At 40.9% G+C, this 20784-nt stretch overlaps 2 protein-coding genes and 1 long non-coding RNA gene across 8 annotated transcripts in view; 2 read left to right on the top strand and 1 right to left on the bottom strand.

Annotated features, from left to right (window-relative positions):
• Positions 1-415: 415 nt before the first annotated feature.
• Tstd3 (thiosulfate sulfurtransferase like domain containing 3) lies at positions 416-10449 on the bottom strand. Its single transcript, XM_063233297.1, has 4 exons — positions 10335-10449; positions 1993-2163; positions 1741-1900; positions 416-1350 (listed from the first exon to the last, which is right to left on the bottom strand). The coding sequence occupies exons 1-4, from the start codon at positions 10399-10401 to the stop codon at positions 1287-1289; spliced, it is 462 nt and encodes a 153-aa protein (XP_063089367.1). The 5' UTR covers positions 10402-10449; the 3' UTR covers positions 416-1286.
• Positions 10450-10462: 13 nt separating this feature from the next.
• LOC134472150 (uncharacterized) lies at positions 10463-17002 on the top strand. The gene is made up of 2 exons (XR_010042044.1): positions 10463-15644; positions 16793-17002. It is a non-coding gene; the product is annotated as an uncharacterized LOC134472150 (long non-coding RNA).
• Positions 17003-18709: 1707 nt separating this feature from the next.
• Usp45 (ubiquitin specific peptidase 45) overlaps positions 18710-20784 on the top strand; it is a 62578-nt gene continuing 60503 nt past the window's right edge. For 2 of the 6 annotated variants that reach the window (XM_063233292.1, XM_063233289.1), the window contains exon 1: positions 19155-20071. The gene's annotated coding sequence lies outside the window, so the exon portion shown is untranslated. Of the gene's footprint in view, positions 18820-19154; positions 20072-20784 lie in introns of those variants that run through there. The other 4 variants (XM_063233291.1, XM_063233290.1, XR_010042041.1 and 1 more) reach the window with 4 other exon arrangements.

Genomic DNA, 20784 nt, shown 5'->3' with positions numbered 1-20784 from the left:
AAGGCAGAGTAGCATGACACGGGCAACACTTTAAGGTGACAGAAGACAGCAAAAGTAAAAGAGCACAAAGGGAAAAGTGCACGAGGGAAGCCTTTCTGCCCCTTATCCTGTACATAGCGCACAGTGTACATTTGGGTGTAGCACCAGCACCCCTAATCCCCGCACTGCACCATGAATCAGTTACAGACTCTGGAAGCCTGCTCCTATGACTGCATGACGCTTCAGAGGGATGTCCTGACACAAACCGCAACAGCTTCATTTGCAAGAAACTACACAAGCAATGTTAGAAGTTAATGTGATCACATCTCTAGATTCTCCAGTGGCTTTCTATCTCAGGACAAGTCAGGTCCTTAGAGTTTGTTGGTAGGGCTTGCACAATCTGAATGTTACACGAAGGCGAGTAAAAACAAATGGGTCTGATAACGCACTGGTTTATTTTGCTTCTTGTGCACTAGGACAAAAGTGTAGGATTTTACATTCCACAGAAATATACCAGTTACTAAGAGTTACTTACGTGTAGACATTTTTTTCTGTTTTCACTATTTTTAGATTAAGGTATTCTTACAGACAAGCATCTGTGTTTTGTGTGTACTTCAGTGAGTTTTGAAACATAGATATCTATGTACACATACCTGAGCTGAGATACAAAACATTTCTATTCCACTAGAAAACTCCCTCCTTGACTCTTCTAGCTAATCTACTTTCCACAGAAGTAACCGCTATTCTGATGTCTAGCCCCTTGTTAATTATACTAATTTTAATTTTTTAAATTGTAAACTGTATCATTGCTATTCTGGTAACAACACTGCCACGAGTCTTTGGATGATAATATATTTTTATCATTCAAATCTGGATCTCAATTTTTTTTTAAGGTCAAGTCTACTTGTTGATCTACTGTCAAGTTCACTGCCTCTTTGACGAACAGAACCTATACTGACCGAACTGGCCACACATGATAGGACGGTATAGGCAATCTGGCCTTTTGGGATACTATTGAACTGTGCTAAACTACTTAAAAATTAACTCTTAGAATCCAAACACACATTTCCAGAGCAAGTCACATCTGTTATTTTAATCCTAGTAGCCTTTGAATATCATAAACTGGGAAAGGGGGAGGGCATTATTCTCAATTTACAGATTAGAAAAAATTGAACAAGCAGGTGGTTTGTAATAGAATCCCCTTAGCATTAACCACTGGTGTCAAAACTAGATTTCGCTCATATTCATTCCACTGTCCCATGCTGAGTGTACACAAGAAGCCAGCTTGTATTCTGAAATTAATTTTCTTATTTCTTCTCTGGAAATTCATAGGTTACCCATTCCTTCCATCCGCCAGCATAGTGTTTAGCCCTGAAAAAATTTATCAAGTAGTTAGCATTGCTCACATTTTCCCTTGTTAAATAACAGAAAGTTGATAGGCACTTTAGAGATAATGCAATTACTCTATTATTTAAATTCTAAGCCCATTTAATAGATTGTGATGCTTTTAAGTAAGATGAAAACTTATACACTCTTAAGTCTTATTATCCTATCTTTATAAATGCTAATTAGAAGGCTGTGGTGGTGCTGGGAACTACCCCTGGCTCTGTGCATGTTTAGCGCGTGCTCTACCACTGAGCTATATTCCTAGCCTCAAGAAATGCGTAAGTACATTAAGAAAAATGAAAATAAAATAAAATAAATTTTTAAAATGTCATTAAGTGAATATATTTCAGCACACTCCTTCTCTTCATCACGCACCTGCTGAAGCCCAGAGATGTCGCTGCGTCCAGAGCCTCCTTGCTTCTTATTCCTGCTAAACAAGAAAACACCAGACTGTCTGATTTGGAGGGCTTCACTTCGTGGTACTTCTCTTTGAAGTCTTTTGAGTCCATCTGTAGAGCTTCAGTTACTTCATGCACTGAAGTGGAGTGTTAAGAATTTTAATTAAATTTGGGATACAATTAAGTTGTTGAATAGAGTTTTATTCGGTGTAAAATATATGTTACTTACGTGGTATATTGATAGATCCAGGGATTTTTCCATATTCAAGAATTTCCCATTTTTCTCTAACATCAATTAACATAATATTTTTAGAACTCAACAAGTTTTTAAGTTCCTTGTAAGTGACATCCTTAGAAACAGTACAGAAATTATGGCAGCTTCCCTTTATTGACTTCAAATCTGTGAGGGGGGGACAATTTTCGGTTAGGTGTGGTGGCACATACAGAAATACCAGCACTGTGACCCTCAGCCTCAGCTGAGGCTTGCACTGAATCAAATTGAAATGCAGCTGGACAACTTAGCCCTGTCTCAAAATAACCAAGAAAAGGGGCTGGGATGAATGCACTGGGTTCAATCCTCAGTAACACATACTCAAAATAATAACATTAAATTCCTTGTAGCCCCATTCTCATCCTCTAGAATGGAGAGGGATTGGAAAATGAGATAATAACCAATCACGCTTACATGATGAAACTGCCCCAAGAAACCCCTCAACTACAGAATTCCGAGAGCCTCTGGACTGCTCAGCACATCCACGTGCAAGGGAGAATGGTGCGTCCCCCCGCCGCAGGGACGGAGGCTCCTGCGCTCAGGACCCCGCAGACCTTACTGTGAACTTCCTCCTAGAGCTGGCCACCTGTGACCTTCATTATTCCCTTTAACCACTTAATGGTTTACCCCAAGGGTCACTTGGCCACTTGCACTTGTGATTGTCAATTAGTGTCATTTGTGCAGGTGTCATTTCAACAAGTCGATTCTTATATTGAATATATTTCATAAAATTATTTTGTATTTCCTGTTATAAAAATAACAAAAAATAGGTGATTTTTGATCATCCTATATTTAAATAATTGAACTGGTATGTGGTTAAAATAAACTGATAAAGGTGCTTCCCTCCATTCTGTTAGCCATTCTAGCAAATTATTTAACCTGAGGAAGAGCTCATAGAAACCCCAGATTTACAGCCAGTAGGTCAGAACTGTGGGAAGCCCAGAATTTTGACGTGTGTCTAAACAAGAGATTGTCTTGTGGCACAATCCTTAAACTGTTATGTCAATTCCTCTTAGTACAGTAGTTCAAAGGGGAAACTGTAGAACACCCCGTTGTATCCACAGAGACTTGCTTAGTAGACAATTCACACCTTTAGTGCCAGAAGTGCTTCTATCAAGGATGAGGAAATAGGTCTGTGGTAGAGTGCTTGCCCAGCTTGAATGAGGCCCCACATTCAATCATTAGCACTGGAAAACAGACTGTGAATAAGTACAGAAAAAGAAATCTTCCCACTTATGCCCAAAGCCTGACTCTAAACAGCAAGATCCAAGCTGTCTCTTTGTCACTGTGCTTGATGGTTAACCTGCCCACTCCGTATTCTACTTTCTGAAAGCCCTTTATTTAGCAAAAGCATTTGGTAACACTTATGGAAATAATTCTTTAATCTTATTATAACCCATGGCAATGTTCCGAAATTTTTATTTCATTTTACTTTTCAAGTAGAAATAGTAAGTCATACATTAGACGTGCAGAACTCACATTTGAAATTTACACTGGTAAGTACCACATGGTAATGTTCCTACCTCTGTTAAACAACTGGTAACATAACATAGTAGTGGCTAACAACTCATGAGAGAAATCCATAGTCCAGACTGATAATAAAGATCTATCTGAATAAATAAATAAGGGGAGGAGAAAGGATCCTCTTCCTTACATCAGAACCCCACTTGGTAAACACAGAAGAAATGATGGAAACAAAATCATGAGCAGACTCTCCGGTAACAATTGTTGCTCTGAAAAGTCTAGATTTAACAGATAAAACTATGACAAGAAATGGGATACCATTTCCTCATGAGAGGGTTATTAATTGAGATACCAGTTGAACAAGCTATTCAAAAACTTCACTGTAGTAAGCCAAGTTGGTAACATGTAGTTTCTTGACTTCCTGACGTGATGCACTAAGGGGAACACACCACTTCTTGGTATGCTGGCAAAAATGCATGCCCTAATCAGAATTTAATAAACAAATCCAATGTACAAAATAAAGCTGGGTGTGGTGGCACATGTTCATGGAGGAGACTGGGGCAGGAGACGGAAGCAAGTTCAAGGCAGCCTGGGCTGAGTAGGACCTTGTCTCCAAATACCAAAAACAAAACAAAGCAAAAACATACACAATAACTAGTCTTAAGAATTATCAATGTCATGAAAGATAAAAACTGGGACTGTCAGGCTAGAGGACACTAAGAGATATGATAACGAATGTAGGATCCTCCGTTTGGTCTGAAGTTATAGAAAGAACTATAATGTGAAACTGGTGAAATTTCATTGTGATAGATTTAGCAGTATTGTGTGAATAATCATTTCCTGATCACAATGATGGTGTCACACACAATATTTACATCAAGAGAAACTGAGTAGGCCCCAGGATTTAGCTCAGCGGCGTAAGTGCCTGCTTGGCAAGTACGAGGTCATGAGTTTGATCGCTGATACCAAAAAAGAGAGAGAGAGAGAAAGAGAAACTGAGTAAGAACAAAGGGAACTGATTTATGTTTGTAACTTTTCTAGAGTTCTAAAATTATTTCAACAAAGAAAAGTAAAGGATTTTGAAAGAAACCAAAGAAGTTAATATTCATATTTTACAACAAAAAGACTACTATAAAAGATAAATAATGGTATTTCATGACTGGGAATGGAAAATAATGCCTCAAATTTTGTTTAGAGTATTATGTACAAAGTTATTTAAATATTGTAGAACTGGGAAAGGAAAGACTTAAAGATCTGAGTCTAGAATGAGACCCATAATGTTCAGTCTGTAGCAACAACAACAGAGACAGACACAGAGACAGAAAGACAGAGAGAAAGTAAAAGAGCTTCTGACCAATTTCCAGGAGAGGAGAAATCTTAGGCATGGGTATCACACAGTTAAATAACTTTCTGCAGATAAGGGGGCTGAAAAGCAGCAAAGCTGGGGTTCGGATCCACGCGGTCCAGCTTCACAGTCTGCTCCGAACTCTAACGTAGTCTCTAGGCTTTAAGAGGGGTATGCGACAAGTTGCTTATCATCGCCAAACCTAATTTGAGAAGAACTTCTACTCTTCAAAGGTTTTGGATAGAGAGGTGTCCGTGCCAAGTGCAGAACTTCTCACCATGGCTCAGGCAGAGCAAAAGCTCACAAAGCAAATGGGAACTGCTCACTGCTTGCTTCCTGCCAAGCTACATGACACAAAAGGATAAATTATAAAGGTTTGTCCTTATAAAAATGCTAAATTTGCCTGCCTGGCAGGTGCGAGGTCATGAATTCAAGCTCCAGTTCCAAAAAAAAGGGAATACAAAACAAAACAAAACAAAACAAAAAGATTTTAAAAAATGCTGTATTTATATATCGAAAATGTACAATGACAATTTGAAGACAGTTGGCAATCAGAAAATATTTGTCATCGAGCAAAAAGACTGAAAATACAGTCAGAACCTTTGACAAAGTTATACAAACGAATGTGGCCTTATTTGAGATGAAAATGATAATTCAGAAGAGCGTTCTTAAGACAGTTCAGAGAACAGTTATGTCACAGCCCGAAAATGAGGGTAACAGAGTCACTGTGAAGTCCTAATTCGCAAGGCAGGCTAGGCCAGACGGAGGTGCTGAGTAGTCCAGAAACTGAGAACAGGGAAGAATGAAATAAGTGATCTAAACATTAACAGGTGACACATCTGCTAATTCTGTAAAAAGAATTCGGATCTGGGTGTTCTACATTTCTAGGGCCTGCATTTCTCTTACATGTTAAAAGAAAAACTTCAGACAAATATAGCAGTTTGAGCAAAGAAAAACTCGTGAACTGGGCAGCATTCTAGATGGAAAGGAATTCAGAGAGCTCTTCTGGGTAGCAGAGCACCAAGATTTTATAGCTAAACATGGAAAGTACAGAAAAACTTAATTAGTTACACTGAGATTTTTTTTTGGGGGGGGGGGGTCTTTTTCGTTTTTATCGGTACCAGGGATCAAACTCACGACTGCCTGCTTGCAAGGCAGGTGCTTATGCCGCTGAGCTAAATCCCCAGCCCCTACACTGAGATTTTTGCCTTGTTTGGAGATGGCCTGATCCACTGGGGGCTCAGACTGGCAGAAGCACACATTTGTGCTGGGCTGAAACCTAGATGTTTGTTACAAAAATATGTTCTTATTTGACTCTTAAACATTTTTTCTTTATTAATCAAGATATACACTGTGATTATACTAGTTTATCAAAATTTGGCAATGTAGGCTGACTCTAATTAACACTGTTATTTCAAAATAACTAGAAGAGTTTGAATGTTTCACTACAGTAAGATGATAAATGTTTGAAGTGATAGGCACATTAATTACCTTAAATTGATCATTATTCAAGGTTTACAGGTATCAAACAAGATATTCTATGCCATAAATGTATACAATTATATGTCAGTTTAAATAAATAGAAAAAAATACAATCCTAAATCAGTTTATTTTTGTATTACGATACGCTGTGGCGACTGACAGTATCAGAGACAACCTCAGGAGAATGACGTTGTGTTATTTTCTTAAAATATTAGATATATGGTGTTTCTCAGAGAAACCAAAGTTGGCTTTTAAACATCTGACATGTATAGCATTTTGGGTCTCTCAAAGGAAGACTGATCTTTGTTCTTGTGATAAAGAGATTTAGTGTTTGAAAAGAAGAAGAAGGAGGAGGGAGGAGATAGAGGAAGGGAAAAAAAAGGAGATCCACTGCATACCCAGCAGGAGAACTCTGTGCCAGTGAACAATAGCATCTCAAATTAATAGGGAGGAGATTTTATTGAACAGATAATATAGAGCAGTTGCCTAGGAGAAAACTTTAAGTACATAAAATTACCTCATTCTTTATGCTTAAATTCCAAATTTAAATCTAAAAGCTAACATTTTAAAAGTACTCATAGCGCTTTTAAGTGGATAACTTAAGCCTTGGACAAAGAGGCCATGCTACATGACACGAAAAGTATAAGTTATAAAAGTTTGTCCTTCCAAAAATGCTAAATTTGTCTGCCTGGCAGGCGTGAGGTCGTGAGTTTAATCTCCGATTCCAAAAAAAAAAAAAAAAAAAAAAGAAAGAAAGAAAGAAAATACAAACAAAACAAAACAAACAAAAAAAGATTTTAAAAAATGCTAAATTTATATATAGAAAATGTACAATGACAATTTGAAGACAGTTGGCAGTCAGAAGGAAAATATTTGTAATCCAGCAAAAAGACAAAAGGTTAGTTTTGGGGGTTTTTGTTTGTTTTCTTGTGTTTTTGAGACCAAATTTCACTATGCAGGTCACGTTGGCCTTGAACTTATAGTGATCCTCTGGCCTCAGCTTCAGAAGGTTAGTATTAATAAAAAGAGCTCACACAAATAACTAGGAAAAGAATAAAATGGAATTGTCCAAAGTGTAGTATTAAAGATGAAAAACAAAAACTAGTTGGAAAAATGTAAACCTAACGTTTTCTCTCAGTTTACAATGCCCTTAGTGTTTAAGTAATTTATTTGCAGTATTCATAGGCTAAGAGAAACACCTAGCAGTTCTATTTATTAGGTCAAATAATCAAGCAAAGCCAAAGGAAATTATAAAAAAAGTATCTGTAAGCATCAGACATTTCTCATTTTCATTTGTCATTCTCACTGATAGCAAAGTGATAAAAAAATGGACAGTTACAATAGTTTAAAGATACAGGCTTCCAGCAATTTCACTCACAAGTATATGCTAAAAAGAGTTGAGAACAGGGGCTCCAACAGGTATTAGAACACTAAGGTGCCTAGAACTATACACAGTACCAAAAGGTGGAAATAACCCAAGCATTCATTGAAAATGGGTAGATAAGCAAAATGCTTAAGCCATCAAAGCCGGAGTGAAGTTCACGACACGTGCTACCATGTGGACAAAACGTGAAGGCATCACCTGAAATGAAAGCAGACAAACATAAAAGGACAAATATTATATAGTTTCGTTTATATGACGTATTTAGAATAGATGAGTTCAGAGGTAGGGTAGAGGTTGTCAGAGGTAGGAGGGAGGAAGGAGAGGGTTAATGCATAATGGCTGTAGAGCTGCTGTGGGCACCGATGAAACATTTTGGAAGTAGAAAGTGGTAACAGTTGCACAAAATTGAGAATGTAATTAATGCGAATGCATTCAACAGAAAAATGGTTAAAATAGCAAATTTTACATTATATATATATATATATATATATAATTTTTTTTTTGTCTTTTTCCTTTTTATTGGTACCGGGGATCGAACTCACGACTGCCTGCTTGCAAGGCAGGCGCTTATGCCAGAGCTAAATCCCCAGCCCCCTCATTATGTATAGGTTTAACAGAATAAATGTCAAAGTAAAAATAGATATTTTCTCATCTCTTTTAGATTTCGAAAATTTGGCTCATTTTTGTCTACAAAATTATATCTTAAAATACCTGGAATTAAACTATTTAAGAGCGAGCGGGCTACTTCTCATTGATAGTAACTGGAAGACTAAGTGATACTACAAAAATACTGGCTATCAATCACTACAGTGAAAATGTTAAACTCACTTCTGGCATGTAGCCAGTAGAAAACATAATCATAGCAAGTAAATTGTGAAACTAAATCAAAGAAAATTACATTTCTCCTGTAGAGTCATCAAACGGATCTGTATAATTCAGCAATACTTGGCAGGTCCAGAGGAGGAAATAATCAATGAAGACTGAATTTCCTGCTTTTCCACTTAATGAGCAACATCCTGAAGCAAGCATGTTCTCTTGATGAGTCTCAGCACCCCCAAACCTCTCAGGCTATGCACGTCTATTCCACTCTACTGACACACCTGTTGATATCCTCTACTTCTAAATTCTCTACTTGTAAATCATATCCTCTTGTAAAGTCATCGATTTAATCTGATGCACAACCAAAGTAATACTGCTTTATTTTTACACAGAGGAGAAACTGGCTATTTGGAATTTGCTGAGAGATAATATGTGGTTCTCTTAAAGAATATTTTAAAGAGTAAAAAAGGTTAACCTTTTTTTTTTTTTTTAACCTTGTAGCCTAACCCTGGAATACACTGTAATTTTGTTGTTTTCACAGTGGTAAGTTTTTTACCTGGCTATTGTCCACAGCATACATTACAGGATACAGCCCAAGCTCTTTAGTTCTAAAATGCCCTCCAGTGTGTTACTGTGTGGTTTAAATAAAGTCAATGTATATGCTGTATAATCAACAATTACCTATTTCTACTTTTTTCATGATTTACACACACAGATTGTCCTACAGGGAATATTTCCCCCTGGTGTCTATAGGGAATGCGTTCATTCTCTTTTAAGATCTAGTTAAATGTTAGCTGTCACCTCTCTAATTCTTCCTCTAGTTACCTATCCTAGTAAAAGACTCAGCTCATATACACAATAATTACTAAAGAACTGTTTGCATAGCAAAAACCTGGAAACCAAGACCTTCATCAATTAGAGAGAGGTTAAATAATCTGCAGTCTACTGGTACTATGGAATAAATGCGGAGTCAGAAAACTGAATACTTGCAACAGAATAACAGTATCCACAGGTCCGTTTAGCGTACAGCAGCACTGTATGTGCGCACATCTATGAATGCATACTGGTGAAAGAGTCTGGGAAAACATGTGCTAAATCATATCTCTGGAGAGGAGAGTGGGATGGGGAGATGTATAAAGGGAGACTTATGCTGTGTTCATTTATTTAAATGAAAATACGAAATGTTCACAGCACACTCGCCTAACTTCTAAAAGGAAAACGGCACCATACTCTGCCGTTTCCTCTAACTCGAGCAGACCGTCTTCTTCCCGCTGCAGTCCGGCTCCACCGGGCTGTGCACAGCGCTGACTGTGCTGTCTCCCCACAAACAGGAGAGCTTCTCAGCTTCGGGGCCTGTGTCCCAGGAGGCGGCCTGCCGGGTTAGACGCCTAATACGTGACTGTGCACAAGGGTAAAAGGAAACAGGAGTTTGTACAGGAAGCGCATCTACAGCACCGAGAACCTGAAGAGGGCGCGGGAGGCCGCAGCCAGCTGCAGAGCTGCAGCAGCTGCGCGCACCGGGGAAGCGCGCGCAGAGCCCGGGCAGCTGCGCCCCAGAGCCCGGGGTGGCTCGGCCTGCACCGCACCTCCGCCCGCCCGCCCGTCACCCCGCCCTGGCCCGCAGTCACCGCGCCAGGGGGCAGCCCACGCCCAGGGGCCGCTCCGCGCCCAGCCCCCGCGGCCCCCACTGCTGCGCCCAGCCGCGCAGCTCCCACAGCCGGCGTCCGAAGGGACAAGAGGGGAGCCCGGACGCCGCCCGGCCCGGAGCCGGAAGCCCAGCGCCCGCCCTCTCCCAGGGAAGCTCACCGCCGAGGGCGGCTTGCAGACGCCGCAGCCAGGCCTGGCGCACGCTGGGGGGCAGCAGCCCGCGCATGGTCCCCCGGGCGCCGTGTCTCCCCGCAGACCGCTTCCTCCGGCCCTCCTCCCTCCCCTTCCTCCCCGCCCCCGCTCCTCCTCCTCCCTTCCCCTCCCCTCCCCCCAGCTCGCTGCCCCCAGCCGGTGCCCAGCGTTGGCCTAAATGTGCTAGATCTTTTGCTTTGAAGGGGACCAAGAAGTGTAGGGAAGAAGGAGGGGAGCAGTTGGTGATGAAAAAAGAATTAAGGTGTGTTAGGTCCAAGTACCCACTCCCCCCACGTTTAATATAATTACTATGTACTGCAAACTCATACTAATGACAATAACAATTTTAAAACTTCAAATCATATATGGAAATCCTGATGCTTTCTTTTTTAAAGGATAGTGTTTAAAAGTGAAAATTAGAGGCTGGAGATTTAGCTCAGTGGCATAAGCGCCTGCCTGGCAAATGTAAGGTCCTGAGTTAGATCCCAGGTATCACAAACAAAAAAAAGGGGGGGAAATTAGAAAACTTTAAAGTAAATAAGACTCAATTTTTAACATGGTTTCCATACATTGGGTATTGGATGAGTTTAAAGGTTTTGTTATTGCTGTTACAGTGCTGGGAATTGAACCCAGGGGCCTTTCCACTGAGCTGTATCTTCATTCCAACCTCCAGCCTCCTCTTTCACTTTTATTTGTTAGTACCTGTTTGCACTGTGTGCATCTTACAGTGATCTTACCGTTGGTATTTGAGTGGGACCGCACTGACTCTTCTGGTTTCCCCAGCACCACTTGTGAACCTGCTGTCTTTTCTCCAGCATCTGCCTTTGGCCCTTTGTCGGATATCAAATAGCTGACTGTGTCTGAGGAAGTTTCTGTGTCCCCAGCTCTGTTCCGTCGATCCATGTTTCTGTCTTTGTTCCGGTATCATGCTGTTTTCGTCACTATTGCTTTCTAGAATAGCTTGAAGTCAGTATTGCTATGCCTCCTGCTTTCCTCTTCTTGCCTAAAATTGCCTTTGCTATTCTGGCACTCTTCTGGTCTCATATGAATTTTAGGGTTATTTTTTCTAGATCTGTAAAGTGTGCTGTTAGTATTTTGACTGTGACTGCATTGAATCTGTATGAGTTTTGGGAATAGGACGATTTTGACAATATGGCTTCTGCCTACCCAGGAAAAGGGGACAGCTTTCCATTTTCTGTTGCCCACTCGTCTCCTGTTTCAGAATAATGTAATTTTCTTTATATGGCTCTTTACTTCCTTGATTAGGTTATTTCTAGATATTTCATTTTTCTTAAAACTACTGTGAATGGCATTATTTTTGTAATTTCTGTCTCGTCCTATTCATTGTTGGTGTACATAAATGCTAATGATTTTTGTGTGTTGATCTCGTAACCTGCTATACCGGGTTCTGACCTAGATCCCCGATCTCCCCAACAAGTGTATGGCAGAGGTTAAATAAAAAGAGGCAAATTGTATGATTTGTAGGGCTCCAGGAGGGTCAGAACCCTTTAATTAAGCTCGAGGCTTCAAGGGTAAAGACAGGATTCTCTGGGTCAGTCCACTTGTATTAGGACCAAGGACAAAGGTGGAGAGACCGAGGAAAGTGCAGGCAATGAGCAGGACCTTGGGAGTCACTTCAAAGACGTCTCCAAGTCATGAATCAAGTCAGTTCAGCAGCACTGTCTTATCATGAAGACATGGTAGAAGTGAGACTGTAGGAGTCATCTTTACAGCTGCAGTCTCTACCTTGTTAATTGAGGTTGGAGCCAGAGTGTCTGCAGCTGTGGCCTTCTCTTGCCCTTTGAGGTATCTCCGGCCTCACAGGCCACTACAGGCCTCAGCCAGGACCAGTGACTCATAGAAGTTCACTTACTATGAATCAGCTCCTGTCACCAGGCCAGGGGCCTAGGCCTAGGACAGACTCACAGAGAAACATAGAAAGCCAATTAGTAAAATTTAAATCCTGCTCAGAGCCACTTCATAGTGGTCTGCAACACTGCTACATGGTTGACGTTTGTTATTATTTCTAAGACTTTTCTGGTGGATTCCTTTGGATTTCCTATATTGAGGATTGTGTAATCTGCAAATAATGATAATCTGAGCACTTCCTCTTCTAAAGTATCCCTTTTACTTCTTTCCCATGCCTCATTGATCTTGCTAGTGTTTCAAGTACTATGCTGAATAGAAGAGATGATAGTGCACATCCTTGTTTGGTTCCTGACTTAGGGGGAATACCTTTAGCTTTTTCCCATTTATTATGATAGTGGCTATTGGTTTGTCATATATGACTTTTATCATACTCAGAAATGGTCCTTGTATGTTTGTTTTCTTCAGGGTTTTTTCATGAAACAATGCTGGATTTTGTTAAAAGCCTGCTTCTTAATTAGATTTTGTCTGCATTTATTTATATGATCACATTGTTTTTGACCTTGGTTCTGTTTATGTGCTGTATTACATTTATTGGCTTACGTATGTTGAATCTTCCTTACATCTTTGGGATAAAATCTACTTTATCATGATGTATGATCTTTTTAATAATGTGCTGCATTCTATTTGCTGATTGTTGAGAACTTTTGTTTCTGTGTTTGTTAAGGAAGTTGGCCTCTAATTCTCTTTTTCAGTTAGCTCTTAGGTAGTTTTGAAGTCAGGATGGTATTGGCTTCCATAAATGAGTTTGGGAGCACTCTATTCCTTTCAGTTTTTTTGAAGAGCTCAAGAAGTATTAGTGATAGAACATCCTTAAAGTTTTTATAGAATTCAGGCAGTCATTCATCAGGTTCTGAGCTTTTTTTTTAAAGTTGGTAGTCTCAGGGGCTGGGGATTTAGCTCAGTGGCATAAGCGCCTGCCTTGCAAGCAGGCAGTCATGGGTTCGATCCCCGGTACTGATAAAAAGGAAAAAAGACAAAAAAAAAAAAAAAAAAAAAGTTGGTAGCCTCTTTGTAACTGTCAATTTACTGCTTATTGTTGGGTTGTTAAATATGTTTCTACCCTCTTTGGTTTGTTTTGGTAGTTTGTATGTCTAGGAATCTGTCCTCTTCTTCACGATTTATTTAATTATTGGAATGTAATTTTTCAAAGTAATTACCATATATCTTCTGGATTTCCACAGTATCTGTTGTAATTTCACCTTTTTAATTTCTAATTGGATCTATGTGAGTCTTTTCTGGCTTTCTCTTGGTATATCTGGATAGGGGATTATCTATTTTATCTATTCCTTCAGAGAACCTGCTCTGTGATTTATTGATTTTTTAACCATGTTTAAAACATTGAGGCTTAAAGCCTCAATTTCATTGATTTCCACTCTCATCTTTATAATTTCCTTCTTTAATTTTGTTTTGGATTAGTCTTTTGTTATTTCTCAAGTGTCTTAAGATTTCTCACAAGATTGCTATTTGAGTGTGCTCTGTTTTCGTGATGTAAGCATTGATTGCAAGGAGTTCTCCTCTTAGAACTGGGTTCAATGTGTCCCAAAGGTTTCAACATGGTATTTACTTACGCAGGCTTCTGGACTAGAGTGTGTCCATCTTGCAGAAAGTACCAAAGCAGATCACTCTAAATAAATTCTGCTGAAAAGAATATGTCCTCTGTTGTGTATGTATGTATGTATATATATATAATTTAAGTCCATATGTTCAAGGATATAGTTCAGCTCTGAAACTTCTTTGTTGGTTTTTTGTTTAGTTGGTCTCTGCAAAAGTGCAGTGCTAAAATCCCCTACAATGATTGTGTTAGTGCTAATTTGATCTTTTAACTTGAGCAGTTATTGTTTTATGAAGACAGGTGCTCCAGGACTATGTATATATTTATCAAAGTTATCTCTCCTTGTCAGATTGTTTCCTTAACTAGTATATAGTGACCTTTGTCTCTTCTAGTCAGTTTTAGCTTGCAGATTACTATGTCCGATTGTTACCTTTGCTTATTTTCAGGGTCTTGATCCATGAAATGTTTTCCATCCTTTAATTTTTAGTCTATGAATGGCTTTTTGGTGTTTCTTGGATGCAACAGATTCTTGAATCCTGTTTTTCATCCAATCTGCCAGTCTGTGTCTTTTAACCGGAGAGTTGAGGGCATTAACATTGAGCAATTTACTAAGATGTGTATGTTATCATTGACGCTTTTTTCTGTTGGTGTATCCTTTGTTTTTTTTTCTTGCCGTTTTTGTTGTTGTTGTTGTCATTGGTGCTGTTGCTGTTTGTCCACTGACCTCACTAGTTTCCTCTGATTTAGCTGTGTCCAATTTTTTGTTTCTGTCAAGAATATTCTTTAGTATTTTCACTAGAGCAGGTTGAGCACTCCTAAACCATCTGAGCTGGTCTTTTCATAAAAATACTTTATTTCATGAAAATAGGGCTGGGGATTTATCTTAGTGGTGTAAGTGCCTGCCTGGAAAGTGCAGTTGTGAGTTCGGTACCAAAAAAACCAAAACAAAACAACAACAACAACAAAAAAACCCCTTTATTTCTCTCTCTATAGATATATATTTCTTTTTCTTTTTCTTTTTGAGTCAGGGTCTCACTATGCAGTTCAGGCTGGACTTCAATTCACTTTGTAGCCCAGGCTGGCCTTGATCTTGCAGCAGTTCTCCTGCTTCAGCCTCCTGCGTGCTGGGATTACAGGCATGTGCTGTATCACACCAGGCTATCTCTATTTATTTTTGAAGAACATCTTTGCTAGGTAAATTAATCTGAGTTGGAGCTATTTGCTTTTAAGGCTTGAAATACTGCACTCCAAGCTCTCCTAACTTTCACAGAGTGTACTGAGAAATATGGGGTGATTCCTTCCAATTGGTTTCCCTTTACATGTGATTTTTTTTTGTTTTTAAAATTGTTTTTTTCTCCTGCTGTATGTCTACTAATTTGGTGGACTTTTTTCACCACAGCCTCTTTTTGAGGATTCATATCTTTGTTGAATCTATAATTCAAATTTTGAACTGTTTTGGTTCAAATTATGTCAACTGGAGTATAAATGCCCAACTAAATCGGCTCAGCATAGTTCTGGGTGTTGAAAACCCCCGTGAAGGAGGATTGTCACCTGAGTGTATGAAATCAAAATGAAGAAGGGAGGCCTGCTCTGTTTCTTCGGAGGAGCTCCCATCTTTGCCTTCTTCTAGGATGTTGTCTCCTGGCTTCCAGCGAGACTTTCCATCCTTCCCTTGCAGATTCTTTGGCCTCCTGATAAGGACTCACATGGAACACGACCCTGAGCTCAGGCCATGATTGGATCCTTCGGCTCTCCAGCACACAGACAGCTCTCTGCACTCTTCCACACCTGACTCTGTGAGCAGCCATCATAAGTCAGTCTTGTAAATTCTTACGCATTTGTATATCTTGCATAAATCATTCTCTAGTAAATGCTGACCTATACACACAGCTGCAAACGGAAGAATAGGAAAGCAAGGAAATAGAGCATCTCTGAACCCCTCCTGATCTCCCCAAGGCAGAGCAAGGGGTCACAAAGGGAGAAGAAAACAAATACTAGGTAACAAGTCTATGACAAGTTCATACAAAGGATAAGAAAATAGATGGGTTCAAAGAGGAAAAGAATCAAAAGGCCACAGCAATTACAGTCAGTATACCTACAGTAAATTTCTGGGAAATTTCAGTGAAAAATTGGACCAGCTAACCAAAACAGTTCAAAATTTGAATTATAGATTCAACAAAAATATAGAATCCTCAAAAAGATGTCAGACAGAAATAGCTAAAATAAAAAACTGTATAAACTTCATATATTACAGAAATGACCAATGTGAAGACAGTGTTTGATACTGAGAACAAATTAGTGGATTACAAAAAAGAGGTCAAAAAATGCAAAAAGAAAATAAGAGAATAAGAGAAGACTGTCTAACAACTACTGAACGTCAACAAGACCAGTCTAAGGCTAATCAGAATTAGGAGATAGCATAAATAGATTCACTAACCTGCTTACAGGAATCATGGAAGAAAATTTCCCAAGTACGAGAAAAGTCAATTTGTAAATTCTTACACATTTGTATATCTTGCATTAAATCTGATTCTCTAGTAAGTGCTGACCTATACACACAGCTGCAAATAGAAGATTAGGGAAGCAAGGAAATAGAGCATCTCTGAACCCCTTCCTAATCCCCCCAAGGCTGAGACAGGAGAATGGTTTGCAAATTCGAGACCAGCCTGGGCTACAAAGTGAGCCCAAGGCCCGCCTAATCTGCATAACTACATAGCCAGATCCTGTCTCAAAAACACTGTCAAAAAACTAAAAAACATTTAAAAAAAAAACTAAAAAAAATAAAATGTTCCCTACTTTATCTCTATTAAAGTGTCATTCACCTTGCAAGCAGGCAGTCGTGAGTTCGATCCCCGGTACTGATAAAAAGGAAAAAGACAAAATAATAATAATAATAAAGTGTCATTCACATTTACTTATTATGTTGATCTCATCCCCTTCCCAGAAACAAAGGCAAAGACCCTGATCAGCCTAGACCAGCAATTGGAGAAACAGTTATTTTCAGCAATCAGCATATCCCTGTAAGTATGAAGTACCTCTCATACTCACTGGACATCCTGAGTGTGAGGCCCCCTATCTTGTGGCATCACCCTGCTGCTAAGATAGTTTCTTTTCTGCATTTGCCACACTTTAAATAAACTTTTGTTTCCCGCTATACCAGCCTTGACTCCCTCATTTTTCGCTAAGAGCCATACTTCTCCATTCTTGGCTAAAGTGAGAGCGAGGACCTGAAAGGGGGGCGGGGGGGGGGGGAACCACTCAGAGACCCCCTACCAGGGCTAGGCCGATCTGTCACAGTGGTATTTATCAGGGATAGCTGAGAAGTAACATACCATGAGACCTTGTTGTGGGTCTCCCTTTAGCCTAGAGAAGAAATCCATGATTATAGACTAAGCGTCATAACAACCCAAGTCTTGACCTAGAGTTAGTGTGCACTAAATGTTGCGGCTGTGCCTCCTCTGTAAACTATACTGGGGGATAAAAGGCCAGAGGAATGCACAGACACACTCATTAAAGAAAAAGGGTAAAAGAATAAAAGTGTGGAGGAAAATGTACAGAAGGAAAATAGCAAAGAGTAAAAAAAAATTTAAGTAAAATAAAAAATTTTAAAATGCTACAGTCAAATAAAAAAAAATAGAACATATCGCATTATTCTGGCCTCATGGCTCTTCCTCAGGCTAGAGTTAAGGAGCAGAGGTGAGGCAGGATGTGCCTCCGTGCACACTGGGCCGCGACCATTGCAGTCGTACCCAGAGCAGCACTGGGCACAGAGACCGGGAAAGTGCCACCAATGCAAGCTTCCCATTCTGTGTACTCAGGGGAACCTGGCCTCTAACTGCAGGAACTAGGTCTGTATTCACCAGCCCACACCTCTCAGCAGGACCCCCCAGTTTTTTTTTTTTTTTTTTTTTGTCTTTTTCGTTTTTATCGGTACCAAGCAGGTAGTCGTGAGTTTGATCCCCGATACCGATAAAAAGGAAAAGACAAAAAAAAAAAAAAAAAAAAAAAAAAAGGATGCGGAGAGAGACTCCATGACCTCGGGGGTCTGGCTTTCTCTCTGCCCCACACGGTGGGGTGGGGGTGGTTTGGGGTGGAGCCTAAGGGGCATTACTGATGCACAGGTAGCCCTTTGGAATTCATTTCACACCACAGGTAAATTGCCTAGGGGCGGGAAGGTGACCTTCAGCCTCCCAGCGCCTTCCACCGCTACAGCGACCCCTTTAGGGCAAAATCCTTTCAGATCCAAACAAAGAGCTGTACAGCTCTTAGGGCATTTTCCTTAATTTTGCACGTCTTTCCCGCTTCACATTGTGTCAGATCCAATATTAAAGTACATGAAAATTTTTGATTTATAGACTATTTGACTTCAAAATTGGTTGAACAGAACAGTAGTTTAAAAAGAAAAAGAAAATAAAGCCTTCCCAGGCGGTAAAAGCCTATAATCCTGGTAATCTGGGAGGCTGACACAGGAGGATCGAAAGACGAGCACTACCCCAGTAAGTTAGCGACTTTGGAGAGACCTTGTATCAAAATAAATAAAACAAATAAAAGTGCAAATGGGCTGTAGGTGTAACTGAGTGAGAAGACCTGGCTTTAATTCTCAGTGCCTTTACAAAAAGGAAAAGAATGTACAGTACATGTCAGATGTGACCAGGGATGTAGCTCAGTGGCACAGCACCTGCCTGCCAAGAGCAAGGTCCTAAATTCGATTTCCTGTTGCCCCCCCCAATTAAATGTCAGAAGTGATTTTAGAATTCAAAGGAGGATGGCAGAGAAGGTGTAAGGTGTTCCAGAAGACATCAGCAGTAAGTGAGACCTCGGCACAGGGTGCATCTACCGTTGCCCCAAGGACGAGCCCAGCGGTCCCTGCAGCCCAGCTCCGGACGCCGCCCTGACGGAGGCCCCGCCCAGTGGGGCGCTGCGCAGGCGCAGTCGGCCCTGGTTTTAGACGCGGCGGCCCGGCCGGGCGGGGTGAGTCGGCGGCTTCGCGTGGGGTCCCGGCCGCTGGGTGTCAGCTTCGGGATCCGGGATCCGGGATCCGGGCCCCCTCCCCGGCGGGCGGGCAGGCGGGCGGGCCTGAGAGAGCTCCGCGCGCAGTCTCGCTCTCCTCACCCCTGGGGGCGCCGGGCCCAGCGTTCCCCGCTCGGTTCTGAGGGCGGCGGAGGCGCCCGCGTGCGGCCCAGCGCGGACCGCGGCTCTGCGGCCTCCCCGCGGGCCTCCCGCGCCCCTCTCGGGCCGAACGCGGGCGCCGGCTGGGCCGGGGGGAGCAGGCTGAGCAGCCGGGCTGCGGCGGCCCTTGTGCTCTGCGGCCGGAGCTCCCCGGTGCACGGCCCACCGCCTCTCCCCGCCTGGGGACGCTTGGTAGCGTTTAGTGTCTGTTTCAGCTTCAAGTGGAAAATGGGAAAGTAGTTGTGAGGATCGAGTGGGTTGGTATCTAGGAAGTGTGTAGAATTGGAGCACGATACACAGTGAAACTGTTTTGAGCCTGGTTGTCTGTAAAGACTGATTCCCTTTCCTTTTCCACTGACCCCGGAAAAGGCGGATCATATTTTTTGGGTTTTTATTTGTATAGTCTGTTTAAAACAAACTTTTCAAACAAGTTATTTACCCATCCTAATCTAGAAGGGGGAAAAAGATGTTAGGTGCTGCTGATGTTTGAAAACTGTAGTTTTAAGTATGGAAAACTATGAAAAAAATGGACAGCATAAATATTTGTGTTGAAGAGTTAACAAAGCAGGCCTGAGACTGCTACCCTACTTTGAAAGGTCTGCTTGCAACCTTGGCCCTCCTTGGGTCTCAGGGAACTTGGGTTTGGGAAGTGTTTTGACCTGAGGACTATTAGTTTATGCTTAATACTATGTTTCATTCTGAAATTATCAGCTTCATAAAAATCCTGGGCTTCAGGTTTTTCACAGACTTCCCTGGCCAGAGGCATTGGCTACATGTTGTTGCATATTCTTTGCTGCAAGGGAAAGTGCTGTGTTAAAGCTAACCCTAACCTCACCTGCAAAGGAAGCAGGGTAAGGAACCCTGTATGTACAAGATCCTCTAGACTCCCCCTGTTCTCCATTGTGATTCATTGTATATATTCATACAGCATTGCTAATAAATGTCAGCTGTGAGTACAACTGAGCCGAGTCCTGTGAATCCTTCTGGCCACTCCAAATTCGGGAAGTGAAGGAGGTGTCTTGAAGATTCCCAGACAAAATTTTGATGACAAGAAGTATGTGCAGCTCTGATAATTGCAATTTGCCCTCCCCTTTTTGGCCTTAGATGGAAATTGGAAAAGAAACTGTACAGAATTGCTGTACTGCGGGTTACTGGACCAAATAATTCTGTTATGTTTATATGTAAAGTCCAAAAAATGTTTATACTTAAGGTCAGAAATTGGGCCCTCTAGAGCCAGACAAGGTGACACATTCTTGTAATCCCAGCACTCTGGGAGACTGAGGCAGGAGGATCACAAATTGAAGCCTAGCCTGGACAATTTAGTAATTTAACCCCTTTCTAAGTAAAAAAAAAAAAAAAGCCAGAGATGTAGCTCAGTGGAAAGTCCTGGGTTTAACCCCAATACAGGGTGAGGGGTGGAAGATTTGTCCCTCCACTGCCAAAAGGCACAAGTTGTTTGCAGTACTTTATATGTGAGATTCCTGATTCTGTGTGTTTTGCTAGCATCTGGATGTCAAACTTTATCAAAGATTTATCCATAACAAAAGGGAAATGTATTACTATTTCTCTTCATGCCTCTCTCTTCAGAATATGGAATTAAAACTAGTGGAGGTAGGTTTGTAAATCTAGGGGTAAAACAGAAGACTAGCTCATCTTCTGATAAGTGAGTGGGAGGTGGAGGACTTGGGAGTTTTAACGTGGAAAAGGTTTGAAAGGATTATGTGAAGATGATGATAGAACCCACCTGACTTTCTGATAAGACTTTCT

This window comes from Cavia porcellus, unplaced genomic scaffold (genome assembly GCF_034190915.1).
Source record: "Cavia porcellus strain 051 isolate PalLab524CR breed Dunkin Hartley unplaced genomic scaffold, mCavPor4.1 scaffold_22, whole genome shotgun sequence".
Lineage (NCBI taxonomy): Eukaryota > Metazoa > Chordata > Mammalia > Rodentia > Caviidae > Cavia > Cavia porcellus.
Note: the sequence above shows the minus strand (reverse complement) of the source record. Positions and strands in the feature narration are given on the sequence as shown.

What these genes read in the sequence shown, in the direction of transcription:
- Tstd3 (XM_063233297.1), bottom strand. Translation starts at nt 10,401, where the DNA reads ATGCGCGGGCTGCTGCCCCCCAGCGTGCGCCAGGCCTGGCTGCGGCGT. An exon ending in TCTGCAAGCCGCCCTCGGCG is followed by an intron (nt 2,164 to 10,334) that starts GTGAGCTTCCCT and finishes CCCCCCTCACAG; the next exon opens with ATTTGAAGTCAATAAAGGGA. An exon ending in ACATCTCTGGGCTTCAGCAG is followed by an intron (nt 1,351 to 1,740) that starts GTGCGTGATGAA and finishes AAATTTTTTCAG; the next exon opens with GGCTAAACACTATGCTGGCG.